The 21,482-nt window shown below is 36.4% G+C and overlaps 1 protein-coding gene across 2 annotated transcripts in view; it reads left to right on the forward strand.

Annotated features, from left to right (window-relative positions):
* Positions 1-21,482, forward strand: part of UBQLN1 (ubiquilin 1) — a 48,821-nt gene that overhangs the window by 16,736 nt on the left and 10,603 nt on the right. For both annotated transcript variants that reach the window (XM_004285373.3, XM_004285374.3), the window contains exons 2-6: positions 11,564-11,715; positions 12,812-12,927; positions 17,082-17,344; positions 17,817-17,975; positions 18,148-18,382. In XM_004285373.3, the coding sequence (XP_004285421.1) occupies positions 11,564-11,715; positions 12,812-12,927; positions 17,082-17,344; positions 17,817-17,975; positions 18,148-18,382 (925 nt within the window). The remainder of the gene's footprint in view (positions 1-11,563; positions 11,716-12,811; positions 12,928-17,081; positions 17,345-17,816; positions 17,976-18,147; positions 18,383-21,482) is intronic.

The following is a 21,482-nucleotide window of genomic DNA, read 5'->3' on the forward strand; positions in this document are numbered from 1 at the left end:
GCCCCTCAGAACCAAGAGTTCCATGAGGCTAGAGGATCCTAGTATCAGTGATGCTAATTTTCAACAATGCTGTGATTCTGTAGGAGGAAATTATTTCTTATGGGTCTTGTTAAGGACTTTGGTTTCTTGAGATTTTGTTGTGAGGATTGAATGAGATGATGTGGGGGTGTGGTTCCAGGCACAGTGTAGCTGCTAAGTTAGCAATGAATGTAAATGCTTTTTGAACTGTGTGCCTTAGGATTTTACTCTTTTGCATCTAGGATACCATAGAGAAGCCCCTAGTCTGTCCAGAAAGCCCACCTATCCTTCCTAACACTGACAACTCATGGCTAGTAGGATTCCAGCCCTTAAATATTACTAAGGGCTCAACTAAACTATTCACAACTGTTCTATAAGCATTTGATGCTAGATAATGATGTTCATGGATGACCGTCTCTTACTCTTGGGTGATCATCCCTGCTGTGATTTACACCTTATAGCCACTCTGGTCTGCTACCTAAAACTAAGGTATCTTTCCCCCCCCACCAAGACAAATTTTATTTATTTATTTTTAAATTTTTATTGGAGTATAGTTGATTTCCAATGTTGTGTTTCAGGTGTACAGCAAAGTAAATCAGTTATACATATACGTATATCCACTCTTTTTTTACATTCTTTTCCCATATAGGCCATTACAGAGTATTGAGTAGAGTTACCTGTGCTATACACTAGGTTCTTATTGGCTATCTATTTCATTTATAGTAGTGTGTATATGTCAATCTCAATGTCTCAATTTATCCCTCCCCCTTTACCCCCTGGAAACCATAAGTTTGTTTTCTACATCTGTGACTCTTAAAACTAGGGTATCTTCATCCCAATTTGCTTCTGATGACCTACCCAAGACAAGGTATATGATAGCTTTCTGGCTAGTTGAGTCACTTGAAATTGGATGCTCAGGAAAGTTGGTCATTTACGTTTCGACTTTCTGCTGTTTCTTATGTGTAGGGCATTCACAATCAACTTTTAAACCTATTTTAAGTATAGTACAGAAGAATGCACACATAAATGTACAGCTTCATTTATTAGCGCAAAAGTTAGAAGCAGAATATTATCAACTTCCCAGATGTCACTTGTGATCCCTTACAATCACCACCTCCTCTTAACTACAACTTTTCTCACTTTTGACACTATGGTTTTTGCCCCTTTCCTCTCTTTTAACTTATGTTAATGATAACTTATGTTAATGAAATAACATAGTTTATTGTCATTTGTGATTGGCTGCTTTTGCTCTACATTGATCCATGGTGACATATGGTTGTAGTTCATGTGTTGTCATCATGTGTAACAGTCTATTGAATATATCACAATTTGTTCTACAGTTGAAGGTTTGGGTTGTTTTAAGTTTTGGGGAAATAAAGTTTGAACTTCCTTGAACTTGTCTTTTGGTGTACCTGTGAACACATAATTCGTTAGATAAAATCCCAGAAGTGGAATCGTTGAGTCATACAATAAGCATAAATTCAGCTTCTACTGTGAAATGTTTTTCTGAAATATGTGAATTTATACTTCTGTTTGCAATATATGTGGATTCCAGTTGCTCCAAATCCTCTGCAACAGTCTGTAACAGTCTTTTTAAATAGTACAACCACTTTATTTATTTATTTAGGCTGCATCAGGTCTTCGTTGCAGCACATGGGATCTTTTGTTGCGGCACCTGGGCTTCTCTAGTTGTGGCCAACGGGCTCCAGAGCGTGTGGGCTCTGTATTTATGGCGTGCGGGCTTAGTTGCCCTGCGGCATGTGGGATCTTAGTTCCCCCACCAGGGATCGAACCCTCATCCCCTGCATTGGAAAGTGGATTTTTAACCACTGGACCACCAGGGAAGTCCCTGTAACAGTCTTTATACTGGACTGTTCGGTGGGTGTGTCACTGGTTTTAAAGTTACCTGATGTTGTTAATTAGGATGAGTCCCCTTTGTTTGTATTATTGGCCATTTAGATTTCATTTTTGTGAAGTTCCTATTTCAGTCTATTGACTAGTTTTCAGTTGGGTTGTGTCTTGCTGATTTTCATGCTTTATGTATAAAATCTGGATTCAAGCTCTCTGTTGGTTTTTGGTATTGTAGATATTTTTTCTCTGTTGCTTATCTTTTTACTCTATTAATGATAGTTTAATTTATTGTGCCTTTTTTATGGCTAAATCTTTTTGTGTCCTGTTTAGGAAATCTTTTCCAATTGAACTAATATTGATTCATCTTTTTGGTACTGTTTAATTGCAAGGTACTGTTTAATTTGCATGTAGTTAAAGTACATACTCCATATGATTTAAAATTTTTGAAATATGTCGACTTACTTTATGGCCCAGTATATAAGTTTGTAAATGTATTTAAAAAGAACACTTATTCTGTAGTTGTTGGGTACAGTGTTCTATACATGCCAGTTGGGTCATCAGTTAATTTTGTTGTTCAAAGCTTTTATATCTTTTTTTTTTGCCCTATTTTATTCTATCAGTTACTGAGGTAAATATGCTAAAATATCTTACTGTACTTTTGGATTAGTCTGTTTTTCTCTGTAGTTCAATTTGATTTTTGCTTTATGAATTTTGAAGCTATATTATGTACATATACACTTAAAGTTTTATCTTCTTGTGAGTTGAACACTTTATAATGTTGAAATGTCCTAGTTGCTTTTGTATTAAAGTTTGCTTTTTCCAGGGAACTATATTCAATATCGTGTGATAAACCATAATGGAAAAGAATATGAAAAAGAATGTATATATATGTATAACTGAGTCACTTTGTTGTACAGCAGTAATTAACACAACACTGTAAATAAACTACACTTCAGTGTAAGAAAAAAGTTTGCTTTGTCAATTAGAGTAGCCTCATTAACTTTATTTGGTTAATTTTTACATGGACTATCTTTATTCATTCTTTTTATTTTCAGTATTTCTTTTCCTTAGTAGTTTATGTGTATATCTTTTTTAAGCAGCATGAAGTTGGGTTTTTAAATCCAGTTCGGCAATTTTATCTTTTTAACACATAGTCTCTTATGTAATCACTGATACATTTGGTTTACGTTTACCATTATACTATTTGATTTCTGTTTTTCCTGTCTCCTATGTTGCTTTTTTCTCTTTGTTTTGTATTGTTCTGTATTATTCCAATCGTTCCCCCCCTTTTTCCCAGTTGCCCCTTTTATTAGGTTGGTAGATGCATGCTGCTTAAACTATTCTTTTAGTAGTTATCCTAGAGATTACTATATGCATCTTATAAAATGTCTAAATCAGTAAGTACTTGTACTTTCCAGTTAATTCAAGAACCTTAGAACAGTTGAACACTGTTCACCTGCCTGTGGACTACACTTGATCTTCCTTCCTTCCTTCTTTCCTCTCTTCTTTTCTTCCTTCCAACACAAGACATTGTTACTAATGTTTTATAAAGTCGGTTTTTATTTCAATTTATTCTTTCTATTTTTTTATTCCTTCATCTAGGAGAGGATCGTTTTCTTCTGTCTGAGGAACATTTCCTGTAGTCTGTATATGCTGGGTAACAAATGCTCTGTTTTTGTGCATCTGAAAATGTCTATTTTGATTTCATTTTGAGGGATTTTGCACTGGGTATAAAATTTTAGTTTGGCAGTTAATCTTCCCTCTTTATAATTTTTTTCTTAATTGTTTTTTTCTTGTGTGTGTGTGGTACTCGGGCCTCTCATTGTTGTGGCCTCTCCCGTTGTGGAGCACAGGCTCTGGACGCGCAGGCTCAGCGGCCATGGCTCACGGGCCCAGCCGCTCCGCGGCATGTGGGATCTTCCCGGACCGGGGCACGAACCCGTGTCCCCTGCATCGGCAGGCGGACTCTCAACCACTGTGCCACCAGGGAAGCCCTTTTCTTAATTTTTAAATCATGGATAATTTCAAATATACAGAAGTAGAGATAATCGTAAGTTAGATCCATCATGAATCCTTCACCCAGCTTTGACAATTAATTTTGGAGCCAGTCTTGTTTCAGGTGTACTTTCCCTTAAGGCCCCTCTACATACCGCATTATTTTGATGCATCTTTCATGCCTTATATCACTTCATCCTTTAATATTTCAGCATGTATCTCTAAAAGCTAAGGATCTCTTTAAAAAATGCAATATATTATCCTGCTTTACCAATTAATAATGTCTTAATTTCACCAGTCCAGAATTTCCCCATTGTTTCAAAATGATTTTTTAAGTGTAATGTTGGCATGGATTTATTATTATGTAGTTTTAACTTTTAAAAAATACTTTACTTTTTTGAGCAGTTTTAGATTTACAGCCAATTGAGCAGAAAGTACAGAGTTCCCATACTCCCTGCTCCCCCTACTTTAACCTCCCCCACCATCGACATCCTGCTCCAGAGTGGTACATTTGTTACAATTAATGGACCTCTATTGACACATCATTATCACTCAAAGTTCATAGTTTAAGATTCACTCCTGGTGTTTTGACAAATGTATAGTGTATGTGCTCTACCTTTAACCTAACTCCTGGCAACCACTGATCCATTTACTGTCTCTATAGTTTTGTTCTTTCCAGAATGTCGTCTAGTTGGAATTATACAGTACGTAACCTTTTAGATTGGCTTATTTGACTTAGTAGTATGCATTTAAGGTTCCTCTATGGTTCTTTTCATGGTTTGACAGCTCATTTCTTTTTATTGCTGAATAATATCCCATTGTCTGGATGTACCAAGGTTTATTTATCCATTCACCTGTAGAAGAATTTCTTGGTTGCTTCCAAGTTTTAACATTAATGAATAAAGCTGCTATATACATCTGTGTGCAGGTTTTGTCTGGACATAAGTTCTCAATTCCTTTGGGTAAATACCAAGGAGAGGGTGATTGCTGGATCGAATGGTAAGAGTATGTTTAGTTTTGTAAGAAATTGCTAAACTGTCTTCCAGAGTGACTATACCATTTTGTATTCCTATCAGCAGTGAATGAGAGTTCCTGTTGTTCCATATCATTGCAGCATTTGGTAGTGTTATCTGTTTTGGTTTGGCCATCCTAGTAGTTGTATAGCGCAGTCTCCTTATTTTAATTGGCAATTCCCCTAATGGCCTATGATGCAGAGCATCTTTACAGATATGCTTATTTGCCATCTGTATATCTTCTTTGATGAGATGTCTGTTAAAATTTTTTGCCCATTTTTTAATTCAGTTGTTCAGTTTCTTGTTGAGTTTTAAGAGTTCTTTGTATACTTTGGGTAACAGTCTTTTATCAGATGTGTCATTTCCAAATATTTTCTCCCAGTCTGGCTTGTCTTCTCATTCTCTCGCAAAAGATTTTTTTTTCAAGTGGGATCCAAATAAAGCTCACACATTGCAAGGGACTGATAAGTTTCCTATTTTTCCTTTTCTGGCAAGTATGCTTTTATTTCTTTTTCCTGCCTTGTTGCATTGGCTGATATTTTTAATATGCTGTTGAATAGAGTGAATAAAGAGCAAACATCCTTGTTTTGTTACTGATCTTAGAGGGAAAGCATTCAGTTGTTCACCATTACTACACCAAATTGTAGATATTTTGTAGATGTGCTTTATCAGATCTGGGTAGTTACCTTTTATTCCTGATTCCCTGGGACTTTTGTCATGAATGAATAGTTTCAAATGCTTTTTTACTATCGATTGATAAGACGGTGTGGATTTTCTTTTGTCAGTGTGGTGAATTATTGATTTTTCAAATGTTGACTTACTTAGCGGCACACTTCTAGGATAAACCTAACTTGGTAATGAAGAATTACTCTTGTTCTATATTGCTGGATTTGTGTGCTAGTATTTTACAGAGGATTTCTTCATCTGTGTTCATGAAGGATATTGGTCCCTAGTTTTCTTTTCTGGTTTTGGTATCAGGGTAATATTGGCCTCACAAAGTAAATTGAGCAGTGTTTCCTCTTCTGTTTTCAGAAGAGAGTGAATGAGTTCTGGCAGCTTGAATCTTTCAAGAAATTGGTCCATTTCATCCAAGTTGTCAAATACTTGCATGTAGTTTTCCTTATTCTGTTAATAAAATCTGTGAGGTCTGTAGTCATTTCCTTCTGTTGTTCCTGATATTGCTAGTCTGTGTCTTCTCTGTTTTTTTCTTGGCCATTCTATCTAGAGGTTAATCAATTTTACTAATATTTTAAAAGATTTTTCTCTTATTTTTCTGTTTTTATTTTGATTTCTGCTCTTATTTTTATTTTTTGTTGGGTTTCATTTGCTTTGTGTCTAATTTCTAAAGGTTGAAACTTAGATTACTGATTTGCGATCGTTCTTAAATTTAAGCCTTTAATACTATAAATTTTCCTAGGCATTGCTTTAGCTGCATCTCAGAAATTTTGACATATTGTAACTTCATTTTTGTTCAGTTGAAAATATTTTCTAATTGCTCCTCAAGACTTTCTTTTTGACCCATGAATTATTTAGAAGTATTTTGTTTAATTTGGGAGTTTTCCAGATATCTTTCTGTTATTGATTTCTAGTGTAATTCCATTATTGTCAAGGAATATACTTACATGGCTCAATTATTTAAAATTTCCAAGGTTTGTTTTTATGGCCCAGTTTATGGTCTTACCTTGGTTGAGTGTCCCTTGTGTACTTAAAAGTATCATTTCATCTATAGGTTCCCCTCTGCTTTTTCCCCATAGCAATTTATTTGTTAAGGACACCTTTTTGTTGGCTTTAGTAGCTGTATCCTTTTAATATCTCTTAACGTATTCCTTTGTTGCCTACAAATCTGGGGGAAATTTATTAGACCTAGAGCAGGCAGTGGTTCTTAGTAGTGTACATCAGAATCACCTGGGAAGCTTGTTAAGCCATAGATTACTGGGCCCTATCCTCAGAGTTTCTGATTTGGTTGGGGCCTGAGAATTTGCATTTCTACCAAGTTAACCTGAGAATGGTGAATGTTGCTCACCTGGGGACAACACTTTGAGAAGTACAGCAGTTTCTCAATCTTGTTATTGATTACATTTTGAGTTGGAAAATTCTTTGTTGTTGGGGCTGTCCTGTGCATTGTAGGATGTTCAGCATCTTCAGTCTCTACCCACCAGTGGTACTTAAGCCCTGTTGTGACAACCAGAAATGTCCTTAGACATTGCCAAATGCTTCCCAGGGCAGATAGAGACCTCCATTCACTTTAGGAACCGCTGCTTTAGGGTGACTAACTGGGGAAAACTCTTAGATCTTTATCTCTGAGTTCTTTTATTTTAGCCTGGTTAGATTCTCCTTGGAGACACTATATATTACAGTCTTTCTGCTTGGATGTTGAAGGTCCGGATGCCAGCATTCTGTTTGATAGGTGTGAGGTGAAGGGGGAAAGGCTCAGTATCTGGTATGTCTCTGTTTACTTAATCTTCTGTTTTTAGTGTTTTATGTCTGTTCTTAATGTGTCTGGTGTGTTCTTTAGTTCAGAGACCCTCCGTTCCCCTTCCAGAGAGAAAAAAAAAATCTAGTCTTTTGTTGGGTTTGGGGAGGGACAGTTGCTTACTTAGTGTGCAATGAAGATGTGTCTGCTTCTTAGACTTTCAAATCCCGTTATTTTAGCCCTTAGGCACCTCTCACCTTATACCTTATCCTCAGCCTCTGGTGGTACCATGTCGAGTCTTCCAGGAATTCCGTAGATTGTGGGGATTGAATTAGCTTTTAGCTTGGCTTTCTGTATTGCCAGTTCAGGATTCAGTTCTCTTGGGTCCACTGGGTCCAAAGTCTGGGTTGAAAACTTTGTTCCAGTTAAGACCAAAAGGTCTCAATTTGTTCTGTTGTATGAGTTTCTGCTTTAAAAATTTCTTTGTGCACATCGTATGTCTGATAAGACTTGTACGTAGAATATATAAGGAATTTTTACAACTCAATAATAGGAAGGCAAATAACCCAATTAAAAAATGACAAAGGATGTTAATAAAGTTCTCCAAAGAAGATATATAAATAAGCACATGAAAAGATGCTCAACATTGTTAGCCATCAGGGGAATGCAAATCAAAACTACTGCACATCTACTAGGATGGCTATTAAAAATACCAGTCAGGTAATAAATATTGGTGAAGGCATGGAGAGATTAGAACCCTTATACATTGCTGGTAGGATTGTACAATGGTATAGCCATTAGCCACTTTGGATAACACTTTGGTGGTTCCTCAAATGATTAAATCAAGAGTTACCATATGACCCAGTAATTTAATTCCACATCTAGGTATATACCCAAGAGAAATGAAAACATATGTCCACAGAAAAACTTGTACATGAATGTTTATAGCAACATTATTCATAGTAGCCCAAAGGTGGAAACAGCCCCCATGCCCATCAGTTGATGAATGAATAAACAAAATGTTGTATATTCATACAATAGAATGTTGTTTGGCCATAAAAAGGGATGAAGTATTGATATATACCATGACATGGATGTACCTTGCAAACATTGCATATTATATGATTTCACTTATTGTGAAATGTCCAGAATAGGCAAATCTATTTGACAGAAAGTAGATCAGTGAGCGGTTTCTTTTTTTGTTAAATTGGTATCTGTGGAGTCACTTTTTTTTTTTTTTTTTTTTTTTTTTTGGCCGTGCCACGCGGCTTGCAGAATCTTAGTTCCCCAACCAGGGATTGAACCTGGGGCCCTGGCAGTGAAAGTGCCTAGCCCTAACCACTGGACCACCAGGGAACTCCCTGATTAGTGGTTTCGTATGGTTTGGAGTGATGGGAGAATAGGGAGGTGATAGCTAAAGGGTACTGGTTTCTTTTTGAGAAGATGAAAATTTCAAAATTGACTGTGGTGATGGTTGCACGTATCTGTGAATATACTAAAAACCATTGTACACCTTAAATGGGTGAATTGTATATGTGAGTTAGTTATATCTCTATAAAGCATGAAGAAATCTTTCATTGTTGTTTCAGTGGGCATTTGAAAGGATGTAAGAGATGTGTGTCATCAATCTGGCATCTTACCTTCAAGTCCCAAAATGTGCTAAAATGCTATATAATTGTATGTTAAACAATTAAATTATATATTTTGGAATGACATGAGGTGTATCAAGGATTCTGAAAAGGATTTCTTAGTTTAAGGTTAAGAAACACAAACTTAGATTAACCTCATTTTACATATGAAAATGTTTTGATGTTCTTGAAGTCAGACCTAGATTTCAAGCTTAACCTAGCAGTTTATTAGCTGTGTCACTGTGAGGGGAGGGGGACATATTGAACCTCTCTGTTTCTATATCTGAAATAGGATTAAAAGTCATCTTCTTCAGGGCTTCCCTGATGGCGCAGTGGTTGAGAGTCCGCCTGCCAATGCAGGGGACGCGGGTTCGTGCCCCGGTCCGGGAGGATCCCACATGCCGTGGAGCGGCTGCGCCCGTGAGCCATGGCCGCTGAGCCTGCGCGTCCGGAGCCTGTGCTCCGCAACGGGAGAGGCCACAACAGTGAGAGGCCTACATACCGCAAAAAAAAAAAAAAAAAAAAAATCATCTTCTTCAGTTACTGAGGATTAAAAGAGCTGGCATTGTAGTAGCTACTATTTATTGACCACCATGTATGTGACTGATGCTTGAATTTTACATACATTTTCATTCAATCCTTATAAAAACATGTGTTCTGCTCGTTACCTTATGACTATTTCTAATAGCTGCCAAAGGGAGAATGAGATGTTTAATAATAGGAGAATGGTTAAATCATGGTTTGACTGACTTCTTTATATAGAATATTGTGCTAATGGTACTTTAAAAATATTTTTCTTGTTGGAAGTTGCTTACCTTAGGTAAAAGGGTTATATTTATTTCCTTTCTTTTTAAATTAGTTTTTATTGGAGTATGGTTGCTTTATAATGTGTTAGCCTCCACTGCACAACAAATGAATCAGCTATACACATAAAGATATCCCCTCCCTTTTGGACTTCCCTCCCATTTAGGTTACCACAGTGCATTAGGTAGAGTTCCCTGTGCTGTACAGTATGTTCTTATCAATTGTCTATTTTATACATAGTATCAATAATGTATATGTGTCAATCCGTCTCCCAGTTCCTCCCACCCCACCCCTTTCCCCCATACATTTGTTCTCTATGTCTGTGTCTCTATTTCTGCTTTGCAAATAAGATCATCTGTACCATTTTTCTAGATTCCATGTATATGTGTCATTATATTTGCTTTTCTTTTTCTGACTTACTTCACTCTGTATGATGCTTTTTAGGTCTGTCCATGTCTCTATAAATGACCCAATTTCATTTCTCTTTATAGTTGAGTAATATTTTGTTGTATATATGTACCAGATCTTCTTTATCCATTCCTCTGTTGATGGACATTTAGGGTGCTTCCATGTCCTGGCTGTTGTAAATAGTGCTGCTGTGAACATTGGGATGCATGTGTTTTTTTTGAATTATGGTTTTCTATCGTATATTTTCAAATGAAGGAAAGTCATATGGAAAAGGTCCAGAATATTTACTGCAGTATAATTTCGCATTATCTATATGATTTTTTTAAAAACCAGTTGGTTACATTGAATGTTGTAACTTGATTATGGAAAATTTCATTTATACACAAAGGTAGAATGTGATGAACTTTTGTGTACCTCTCATTTTCAACCGTGATTGACATATGGCCTATCTTGCTTTATATTTGTATTCCTCTTCATCTCCCCTCCTGCCCCTGCAAGAAAATGTTAGATATCATTTACTGTGTCTTTCCACTTACTGTGACAACCAAAAATATCCCCTTTTATTTCCAAAACATTGTCTTGGCGATAATGCTGTCATCTATCGAGAGCCACTTCTGTAGGGCATTGGGGTAAGATGTGATTCTTTGAATTTCTTTACCACCCTGAGGTTTCCTGACTTTGACAGTGGAGTAAAAAAACCTAAGTATACAGGTGATTTTGATGAAGGTTTGAGAAACTGATCTAGTGTAGAATAAGTAAGCCTTTCTTATAGTATGACACTCTTTTCTATTCTCTGTTTTTGCATTTTATTCTTGTCCCTGGGAAGCCTTTCTTCAGGTTTTCCTGGCTACTTTCTAATTAGTTTTCACTGGAAAACTTTCTCTAACTACCCTTTGTGCTTCCTCTGTACTTTGTGGTTTACTGACTGCTCGCCTTCAGGGAAAGATTTTTGCTTTCTATCTTTGCATCTGCATGATACTGCTTGTTAATAAATGTTCAATGAAAGAGGTGGGGCATAAAGTCAGTATAATTGGCTTTCTTTATATTGAACTAGAAAGGAGCAGGATTTGAGATGGAAATCTGAGGAAAAGATTATTGTAAACTTGGTAAGAGCTATGTGTGGCTTGAACTACGTTTAGCACCATTGATATAAAAAGAATAAGGCTATGACAAAGAAGTGAATTATTGGATCTTAGCAGAAGATTGAATATAGGATATGTACACCTGTAATAAAATGTTTGCATTAGAGATGAGTGAGGTGGTAACACTCATTTCCCACTAAGATCAAGATACGGACACAGAGAGACTATGTCTTTATATTTGAACTGTTGCAGTATCTGTAGTGGGGGCTTCTTTTGAGGTACTTTTCTAGAAACTAGACTAGATGATGTTACGCAAACATCCGTAATACATATTTATTTTATCTTATTTAGTTCAAGGAAGAAATCTCTAAACGTTTTAAATCCCATACCGACCAACTTGTGTTGATATTTGCTGGAAAAATTTTAAAAGATCAAGATACTTTGAGTCAGCATGGAATTCACGATGGACTTACTGTTCACCTTGTCATCAAAACGCAAAACAGGTATGTTTTTAGAAGACATTCAACTTTAAACCATGAATAAATGTTTACATTTCTCTCTTAAAAATAACCAGTCTTGGCTTTAAATGGCTTTCTGTCATTAATATGTAAATGGATTAAAATTCATTTATTTGCTGCTCACGTAGATAGCAAATGTTTTAATGATTCAGTAATGCTAATGCTTACACATCTGATATTTTAGAAGGTTTATCATTATTGAGTTATTATTTGAATTACAAAACAAGCAAATTAATGTTTTTAGCTATGTTTTTTGTTTAGAGAGATTTTTGGACAGAGATCAGGGGTGACTCATCTTCTTGGCAAACCACAAATTAGTAACCATGTTTCATTAAATCTAAGGCACCATTCAGTTTTTAAGAGATACCTTTATTTGTGTACCACTAAGTAAAAATATCTCCAATCAAATTGCTATATTTTCTTTTCACTTAAAATTATTTTATACTTAGTGAAAGAGCTCCTAGAGCTCCCTTAGACTTATTTAGATATGGTATTTTATCATCATTCAGATGAAATGAGATTCAGAACTCTTAACTGGTGTCACATGGAATGGGTTTCCAATAAACTCTCCTTATTTTTTACTTAAGGATATTAAGTAATAATCAGTTATTACTTGTATTGATTTCTCAGCCTTCTTTTGGTGAAGTCTCTCTTTATTTTTTACTTTTAACTTTTTTAGTTTCTGAGTAAAAGTGCCCCCCCCCAACCCTCAAGAACTTAGAAAGGAGTAGATAAAAAGTAGCTTATATAGTCAAGCTTTGTGATTGTGACCAGTCATTGATTCTCTTCTGTGAGGTGACCTGTCTCCCTCTCTTACATAATCAGTATGATTGAAAGTAATAAAATATTTATGACAGTATACTTCAGGAAGGGCAGTTGAAATATAGTTTGGATTTTGTGGGGTTTCACTATGTTTCTTTATATTTGTGTTCCTAGTGCTTAGTTATTTCAGGGTATTTACTCTATGATAATTTGAGTTGTTCTGAAAACTTAAACTTTATTTCTGCATATTGGAGTTCCAGAGGTTCTTTTGAAATAATTAGCTCCGGTGTTTATACCATGATATAATTATTTTTCCTAGGCCTCAGGATCATTCAGCTCAGCAAACAAACACCAGTGGAAGCAATGCTACTGCATCATCAGCTCCTAATAGTAACTCCACATCTGGTTCTGCCACTAGCAACCCTTTTGGTTTAGGTAAGTATCTTTAGTCATTTTTTTTAAGGATTTTTTAAAAACTTCCTTCCCCCCAGGGTAGTTTTAAATAAAATGATAGAATTAAACATTAAGTTACTTTAACAATGAAAACAAAAACTTGTATAGCTTATTTCTGTAGTTGTAGGTATTAAGGGAGTAGTAGTTGGAAATACAGATGTACTTGTTTAGCTTACATTTACATATAATAAGTGGTCAGTAAGTGACACATTTCTTTTCAATAATGAAAGAAATGTACTGTATGTATACCTGATCCGACCACCACATAATTGACTCTGGAGAGGATTAGCTAGTTGTTGATCATAAGCTAACCCCCTGAATACAATTTTCTTGTTTGTAAAATGAAGGGATCAGATTGCATTAGTGATTTCCTAACTGTTCTAAATGCGCACAAAAAGGCCTGGGCCTGGGAGCAAGCCCAGTGGTTAAGAATCTTCTGCATCAGCTAAAACTATCAATAGTTTTCTTATATCAGTTTTTACACTGAGGTTCTTTGGGAGGTTTTTTTTGGGAAAAGAGTAGTCTGAAGCTAACAAAAGTTGAACTACGTAGATAAATGGCTTAATGCTTCTTTCAGTTCCGAAGTTGTATGACAAGTATAGTACCTTGAAATGACATTTAAAAAAATATGTACAGTTTTCACATATCGAGGATCAAACCTTCCACCTCTTCCAGAAAAAGTTTTTTAGTAATGGCATGGATTCACATTTGCCTTTTTTTAAATGCTTGATGCTCTTATTTTTTAAAATGATCTTGGGTTAAATGTGTCTCTTTTGGTTGAAGCAGATGAGTTTTAGATGGCAAAATTATTAACATGAACAATCTAGAGAGATTAGGATGAAATTATTTAGTGTTCGGACTCATGAAAGGTGTTTTTGAGGTAAATCTCTCAGTTAATTTGTCTGAGGCCATACATCTCCCTAGTCCCTCCATTTCTTATCTCATTCCCACCCCCTCCTATCTTAGTTACTTTTCTCCATCAGTTATTCCATTTACCCTACATATTCAGCTTTTCTTTTGCTGTCTCTTTTCGTTAAGGTCTATTCCACGTTTAAAAGCCACAGAATCCCACTACCACCTTTCCTTTGCTTCCTTTGGAAAAGGAAGCTATCTTTGGAAAAGGCATTTTCTGTTTTCTGTCTATATTTCTCTTTCACTAAGTTTGCTGTGCTCCATTTCTTGTCCCCATCACTTTACTGAAAATTCCCTAGATAAAGTCACCATTGACCTCTTAGCTTGCCAAATTTAGTGGACACTTTTTTAGATTTTTAGATACTTAGATTAAAAGAAAGTGATTTAAAATCTAATTCACTCTCTTCCAATGCATACCAGTCTTTCCTTGAAAATTTTTTTTTCTTTAATTCCTGATATTCTTTTTCCCTGGTTAATTTTCTGACCACTTTTTTTCTCTCTCATTTGTGGGTCTCTTCTTCCTATTCCTTATATTAGTATTGTTCCCCAGAGTTCTGCCTTTTCTTCTCTTCTTTTACTCTATTTTCCCCAAGTGACATTATCCTAACTATAACTTGTTGACTCTCAGATCTTTACCTCAGCCCACATCACTTCTGAACTCCTTGCCTTGTATTCAGCTCTCTTTGATATTGCCTGATGTTCTCTGAGTCTGTTAGCCTGTATGTGCCTCCTTAGAAAGCAAAGAAGAACAAAACAAATAGAAAAATTCATCATCTTGTCTCAAACTACTACCTCTCCCCAACCAAATCTCTTAGTCCATAAAATCTTCTCTATCCCACCCCATGCAATTATTCTATTCTGTTGTTACTTCCTTTATGTAGCTCCTCAACTTTTAAAAATGTTTGCTCTGTGTCATTTCCACACTGTTATTAGAATATCTTAAGTGACTGTCTTGCTTTTAAAATCTTTCAAGACTTTGTGATGTAGTCCCCGTCTACCTCTCCATCCCCGTTTCTTACCGTATCTCAACAGTTATACTAGTTAGGATAGGCAATCCTGTGGTAATAGATAACCCCAAACTCAGTGGCTTATTACCACAAGCTTAATTTCTTGCTCTAAAGCTTTTCTTCATTCTTCATTTTTAAAAAAAATTTATTTAATTGAAGTAGAGTTGATTTACAGTGCTGTGCCAATCTCTGCTGTACAGCAAAGTGACTCAGTTATACACAGAGACATTGTTTTTTTATATTCTTTTCCATTATGGTTTATCACAGGATATTCAGTATGGTTCCCTGTGCTATACAGTAGGACCTTGTTGTTTATTCATGCTAAATGTAATAGTTTGCTTGTGCTTCATGTTCTTCACTGGTCAGTGAGGCCTCCATCTACATAGTTCTCAGGGACTCAAGCTAATGGAATTCTGCCATCTTATAGCTGCACCATTTGGAATGTGGCAGAATAGACAGCTAAAGTGTCCCAAGCTGGACCTTGTATTCTGTACTTGGGCCAGAAGTGACACACATCATTTCTTGCAATCCTTTGGCCATAACTAGTCACATGGGCCTGTCCAACTGCAAAAGAAATAGAATGCTGCACGTGAGATGTTTGGTGAGCACTGCTGTCTGCCCTTTTGGTCATACTGAATTGTTTGTGGTTTCAAGAATACAGCAATTCTCACATTTATATCTGTGTTTTTGTATATAATGTTTGTTGTGCCTAGTATTAAATCTTCCAGCACTCCCTACTTCTTGCAACTTACTCATTTTCCAAGTTCATTAAATGTCATCTTGTGGGAAAGCAGCCATTTCACTTAGGTACTATATTACCGTGATATCCTGTGAATGTCTCTTTTGAAGTACTTACTCTGCATTTGTTTTCTTTGTCAGTCTTTCCCACCAGATTGAGTTCTGAGGGTATACTTGTGTCTTTCTTGTCACCTTATTCCCAACATGTAGCACAGTGCTCAGTAAGTGAGGAATGAATGCATTTGGCTGGTTATATAATTTTACAAAGTTTTACAATAAGCACTTAATCATCCTCTTGGATCTATTAGGTTTCTCCATGATTTAATTCCTCCAGAGAGACATCTGTTTTCATGATTGGCAGCAGCTCTGTTCCAACCAGTCATAGGTGAATTCTACTTGCTAAACTTAAAGTAGTCTTCTGGAAAGAGATCATTAGAAGTATAATCTACTGTATATTTTTCATTTCTTCCTTTGCGGACATATTCCGGGGTGTCTTTCTGACACCAGGCAGTTCTCCAACGCTGCCTGGGTGGGTATCCAGTAGTTCAATTCGGACACTACCTACTTGGAGTTAGTGTCAGATCCCACAAGTTAAAGGACTTAATCCCCCATGACTGCTCCTACTTCAGATACCAGTCCAGGTCTCAGGCTACCAGTACTTCTGACTGGCAGGCTGTAAATCAGGTGTTCCCACAACCCCCTTATGAGGTTTGGTAATTTGCTAGAATGGCTCACAGAACTCAGGAAAACACTTTACTTAAATGTACCAGTTTATTATAAAGGATACATCTCAGAAATAGCTAAGTGGAAGAGAAGCATAGGGCAAGGCATGGGGGGTGGGGGAAGAGTGCGGAGCTTCTATGCCCTCTCTGGGCATGTCCTAATAGCACCTAGATGTGTTCACCAACCCAGAAGCTTCTGAACCTCATTGCACAAGAGTTTCACAGAACTCCATCTCTATATCCTCTTCTAGTCCTGGATGGGGCTGAAAGTTCCAACTCTCAAATCACTTGGTCTTTGTGGTGACCACCCCATCCTGAGGCTGTCTAGGGGCTCCACCCTAAGAAACATCATTAGCATAAATGAAGTATGATCCAAAGGGGCTTGTTACAAATAACAAAAGACATTCCCTTCAGTCAGGAAATTCTGAGGGTTTTAGGAGGTCTGTGCCTAGAACCAGGGACAAAGACCAAATATATTTTTGTATTATACTACACATAGGATATATATATTTATTTGGTTTTATTACTTATACTTAAATATCAAAGTGAATGCATTTTTTACAAGTCTGAATTATAGAAATTAAACATGTACTTATGAAAGTAATAGGAATTCTATTTTTGCTTTAAACTGAATGGTTTTCTGTTAATAGGCTGTTGATTCAGTTAATATTTTTGCATCTTCATATTTTAGCCTAGTCGTATTAATGATAAAACTTCTGAATTTCATTTATGTGTGTTTTTCTCTTTGTCTTCTTAGGTGGGCTTGGAGGACTTGCAGGTCTGAGTAGCTTGGGTTTGAATACTACCAACTTCTCTGAACTACAGAGCCAGATGCAGCGGCAACTTATGTCCAATCCTGAAATGATGGTCCAGATCATGGAGAATCCCTTTGTCCAGAGCATGCTTTCAAATCCTGACCTGATGAGGCAGTTAATTATGGCCAATCCACAAATGCAGCAGTTGATACAGAGAAATCCAGAAATTAGTCATATGCTGAATAATCCAGATATTATGAGACAGGTATGTGGAAAGTTTCATTTAGCTAAGAAATTATATACTTACTTTTTCTATTTAATTTTCTGTATTTAAAGAGCTTGCCATATTTATAAGTAAAAAAAAAAATTCCTAATCCTTGTTCAGGAAAACTCAACAAAGCTGTAATTCGAACTATTTGAACTTTGAATTTTATGCTGTATTTTAAAGATTTTTGTAAATAGTTATTTTGCAGATTTAAGAAATAAAAAGAGTCCAATTCAAGAGATGGACAGTCATGCATAACAAAGTGCTTCTCTTTTGATGTTATTTGAATGTTAGCTTGCTTTTTGAGGTGATTTCCAACAGGAATTATTCAGAATAATTTTCTGATTTAAATATTGAAGATTGCTAATTCATAGAATTAGAAAACTTATGAAATTAACTGTGGCAGTTAATAGCTAAAATAGTTCATGTGTATTTCAGCGCCTTTTTCCCCCCCCGGAAATCTTTTTCTTAGACATTGGAACTTGCTAGGAATCCAGCAATGATGCAGGAAATGATGAGAAACCAGGACCGAGCTTTGAGCAACCTTGAAAGCATCCCGGGGGGATATAATGCTTTACGGCGCATGTACACAGATATTCAGGAACCAATGCTGAGTGCTGCACAAGAACAGGTAATAACACAGGCTCTGAGGCTCAGGCCAAGGCTCCTGTTTTAACATAAATATGTGTGTGGTTGAGTGTTGCCTTTATATGCAGGAATGTAATTTTCATTAACAAAAAGTTCCATATCTGTTATTTAAAACAAAAGCTTATTCTTTATAATTTTTGTGTCTTTTATTACAGTTTGGTGGCAATCCGTTTGCTTCCTTAGTGAGCAATACATCCTCAGGTGAAGGTAGTCAACCTTCCCGTACAGAAAATAGAGATCCATTACCCAATCCATGGGCTCCACAGGCTTCTCAGAGTTCATCAGCTTCCAGTGGCACCACCAGTGCCGTGGGGGGCACTAGTAGTGGTGCTGCCAGTGGCACTGCCGGGCAGAGTTCTACTGTGCCAAATTTGGGGCCTGGAGTAGGAGGTATGCTCATAACAACTGATACTTTTTCCCTTTGTTCTCACTTATTTGGACAATGAAAACATTTCTTATACTGTTATCCTTAGTGCTTTTGTGTGTGTATGAGGAACAACTTTTGTGAACTATCTTTTCATGTTGCAAGGTGCTGTTTTTGTTTTTTAAGGATGCCTTAAATACATAAGAATTAGTATTAATCACTTGTGTGCATTTTAGTGCAAGAGGTTACTTGAAGCTTTCCAGAGGCAGTTTTGTGGTTTTCTCTTCTTATAAGATGGTTTGGGAGAAGTGGGTTGTCTTCTCCTTTCAACAGCATAGGAAATATGAAGTGTAGGGGTAACACAGTTACCTGTGTACTTAATCACTGGGACACATTTTCCTTGGCTTTAGTCCAGTTTTGTGTTCTTTTATAGAAGACAGTGGGTATCCACTCCTGACACCAGGACTAAACTAGCTGCATCAGAGTACCTGCCAGATTTGTTTAAAAATCAGATTTCTAAGTCTTAACCTCAGACCTTAAGGATCAGAATCTGCCACAGTGGAGTTTAAGATCTGTGGTTGTGTAAAGTTACTAGAGATTCTGATGTGTGAGCAGGTTAGGAATTTACTTTTGGTCACTTTTCTGTAGACCAGACTCAGTAAGTGGATATCCTTTTCAACTATTCAGATGTTTAACATGCTAAGAATTAGGTCCAAAATCAGTAGCCAGAATGATGATTTTAGTCCTAAAAGTTAGCATTTAAATGAGAAGAAATGAAAGCACGGAGCCATGTCCCTAAGGTGAGAGTGATTAGGTATGTTTAAAAAGATACCTATGTTTTGGCAGAGGAAATAGAAAAATGAGATGCTGGATGAGGAATTTTTAAAAATTCACTACTGAGAGGAAATAATCAGAATGGTCACCGTAGTATATATTCCTTTATAGAATACAGTGGATATCATCAGGTTTTTGGATAAAATACTAAATGTTTTTATAAAAATTTAATACCATTTTTAAAAATTAAGGTATGATTGACATATAACGTATTAGCTTCAGGTGTCAGGTGTAAAATGTAATGATACAATATTTGTATAGATTACAAAATGATCACTGCGATAAGTCTAAACATCCAGATAATACCATGTTTAAAACAAGGAAAAGAATTATCCTGTTCTGATTTTACTTAATGCTTATTTGATTCTTACTGACAGACTTTTGAGAGAGATGCTTTATTCACATTTTAGAGGTCTAAGAGCAGAGACAACAAAGGTTTAATTGGGTTTCCCCACTGATAGGCGAATTGTTTTTTTACTGTAGCGTGGTGTCTGTAGTAACAACTTTGTCTTACAAACAAAAAATGGTTTTGCAACTTCTTACTCAGATTTTTTATTTAATGGCTTAATACAGTATTTAAGATTTCATGTTAATATTTCCATCAAAGGAAAATAAGAAACAACAAAAACGAATGTACCCTGATGGCTTAACATTCTTATTATATTTTTTTACTATTATAATGTTTACTCAACTCTTCAGAGTTAGTTAGGTATGCATATATATTCATAAGTACACCTCATATACCTGAAAGGTGAAATTCGTGACTCTTCTTTTGCCCTGTAAGTGCTCACTCTGGAAGGTGAGGAAATCTTAGAGCAGGGGTCAGCAAATTTTTTCTGCAAAGGGATATAATACTTTAGGCTTTGCAGGCCAAGAGGCAAAATCAAGAATATCACATTATGAAGGGAATTCCCCAGTGGTCCAATGGTTAGGACTCCATGTTTTTTTTGTGTGTGTGTGTGGTACGCAGGCCTCTCACTGTTGTGGCCTCTCCCGTTGCGGAGCACAGGCTCTGGACGCGCAGGCCCAGCGGCCATGGCTCACGGGCCCAGCCGCTCCGCGGCATGTGGGATCCTCCCGCACCGGGGCACGAACCTGTGTCCCCTGCATTGGAAGGCGGACTCTCAACCACTGCACCACCAGGGAAGCCCAGGACTCCATGTTTTCACTGCCTAGAGCGTGGGTTTGATCCCTGGTCAGGGAACGAGGATCCCACAAGCCATGCGACGTGGCCAAAAAAAAAAAAAAGTATTACATTACGAGAGAAAACAAAGTTCCACAAGTTCTTTTATTGATGGAATTAAAAATGTAATAATAATTGGGTATAACATTTTCTTACACATATCAACTAATGATAAGAATGGAATTCTTTTTAGGGATAACATTTTGCTTAATTGATGTTCACAGTGTTTCCTTTTGTCAGTTGCAAATCATTTGCAAATGTTCATCTGGTAATACTGATAGGTAATGAGATTTTACTTATTTCATTCAAATGTGTGTTCATTCCCAAAATATATTATTATAGTAGCATATTCATCAGTTGGAAAGCATTTATAGGATTCTGTTAGATTCTTTTTGGCTTTTAGCATGTCATGACAGATTAATCACTTCCAATTGAAGATTAGGTGGTAGTGCCTCAATTATACAATTAAATGAATTTTAAAATGTGGATATTTCTTTGCACTTGCACTGAGGTCCAAAAAATGCTGTTGGAACAATACTGTGAGCTCAAAACTATCTTTACTGCACATTTGTGGGAATGGAGAACTTGCTGCTTGTTTTAACTTGACAGCACGAGAATGTATAAAGCAGCCTGACATTGCCTGTGATTCAAACAATTTCATTTGTTGTCAGAATGACTTAACCACAGTATGAGTTTGGCGTATAAATGCTGTTTTGCCTTGTAATTTTGGGAATTCATTGAGAAACATTACCAAGTCTTTAGCAAAAGGGAATTTCCAAAGTCATTTATTTATTGTTTGATAATGGTGGTCGAGTGGTTCAGAAGAATTTCAGTCTTAGCTCTGAGCTAAAAAAATTGCAGTAAAACTTTACCTCTTTAAACACAAACAAACAAAACCAGAAAACTTGACCTCTGTTAAGCCGTCAAACTGCTGTGTGTTTGGGCAAGTCAGCATATTTCTGACAAAAGTTCATGATACTGACTAGTTCACCGGAGTGAAGTGAAGTTCATCATTGATACTCTTACCAGTTGAATAACGTGAAAGTTCAAAATATGTTCCAGAGTACCTGCTGATGAATAAGACAGTGATTAACTATAGTCTTCAAATA

This window comes from Orcinus orca, chromosome 6, assembly GCF_937001465.1.
Source record: "Orcinus orca chromosome 6, mOrcOrc1.1, whole genome shotgun sequence".
Lineage (NCBI taxonomy): Eukaryota > Metazoa > Chordata > Mammalia > Artiodactyla > Delphinidae > Orcinus > Orcinus orca.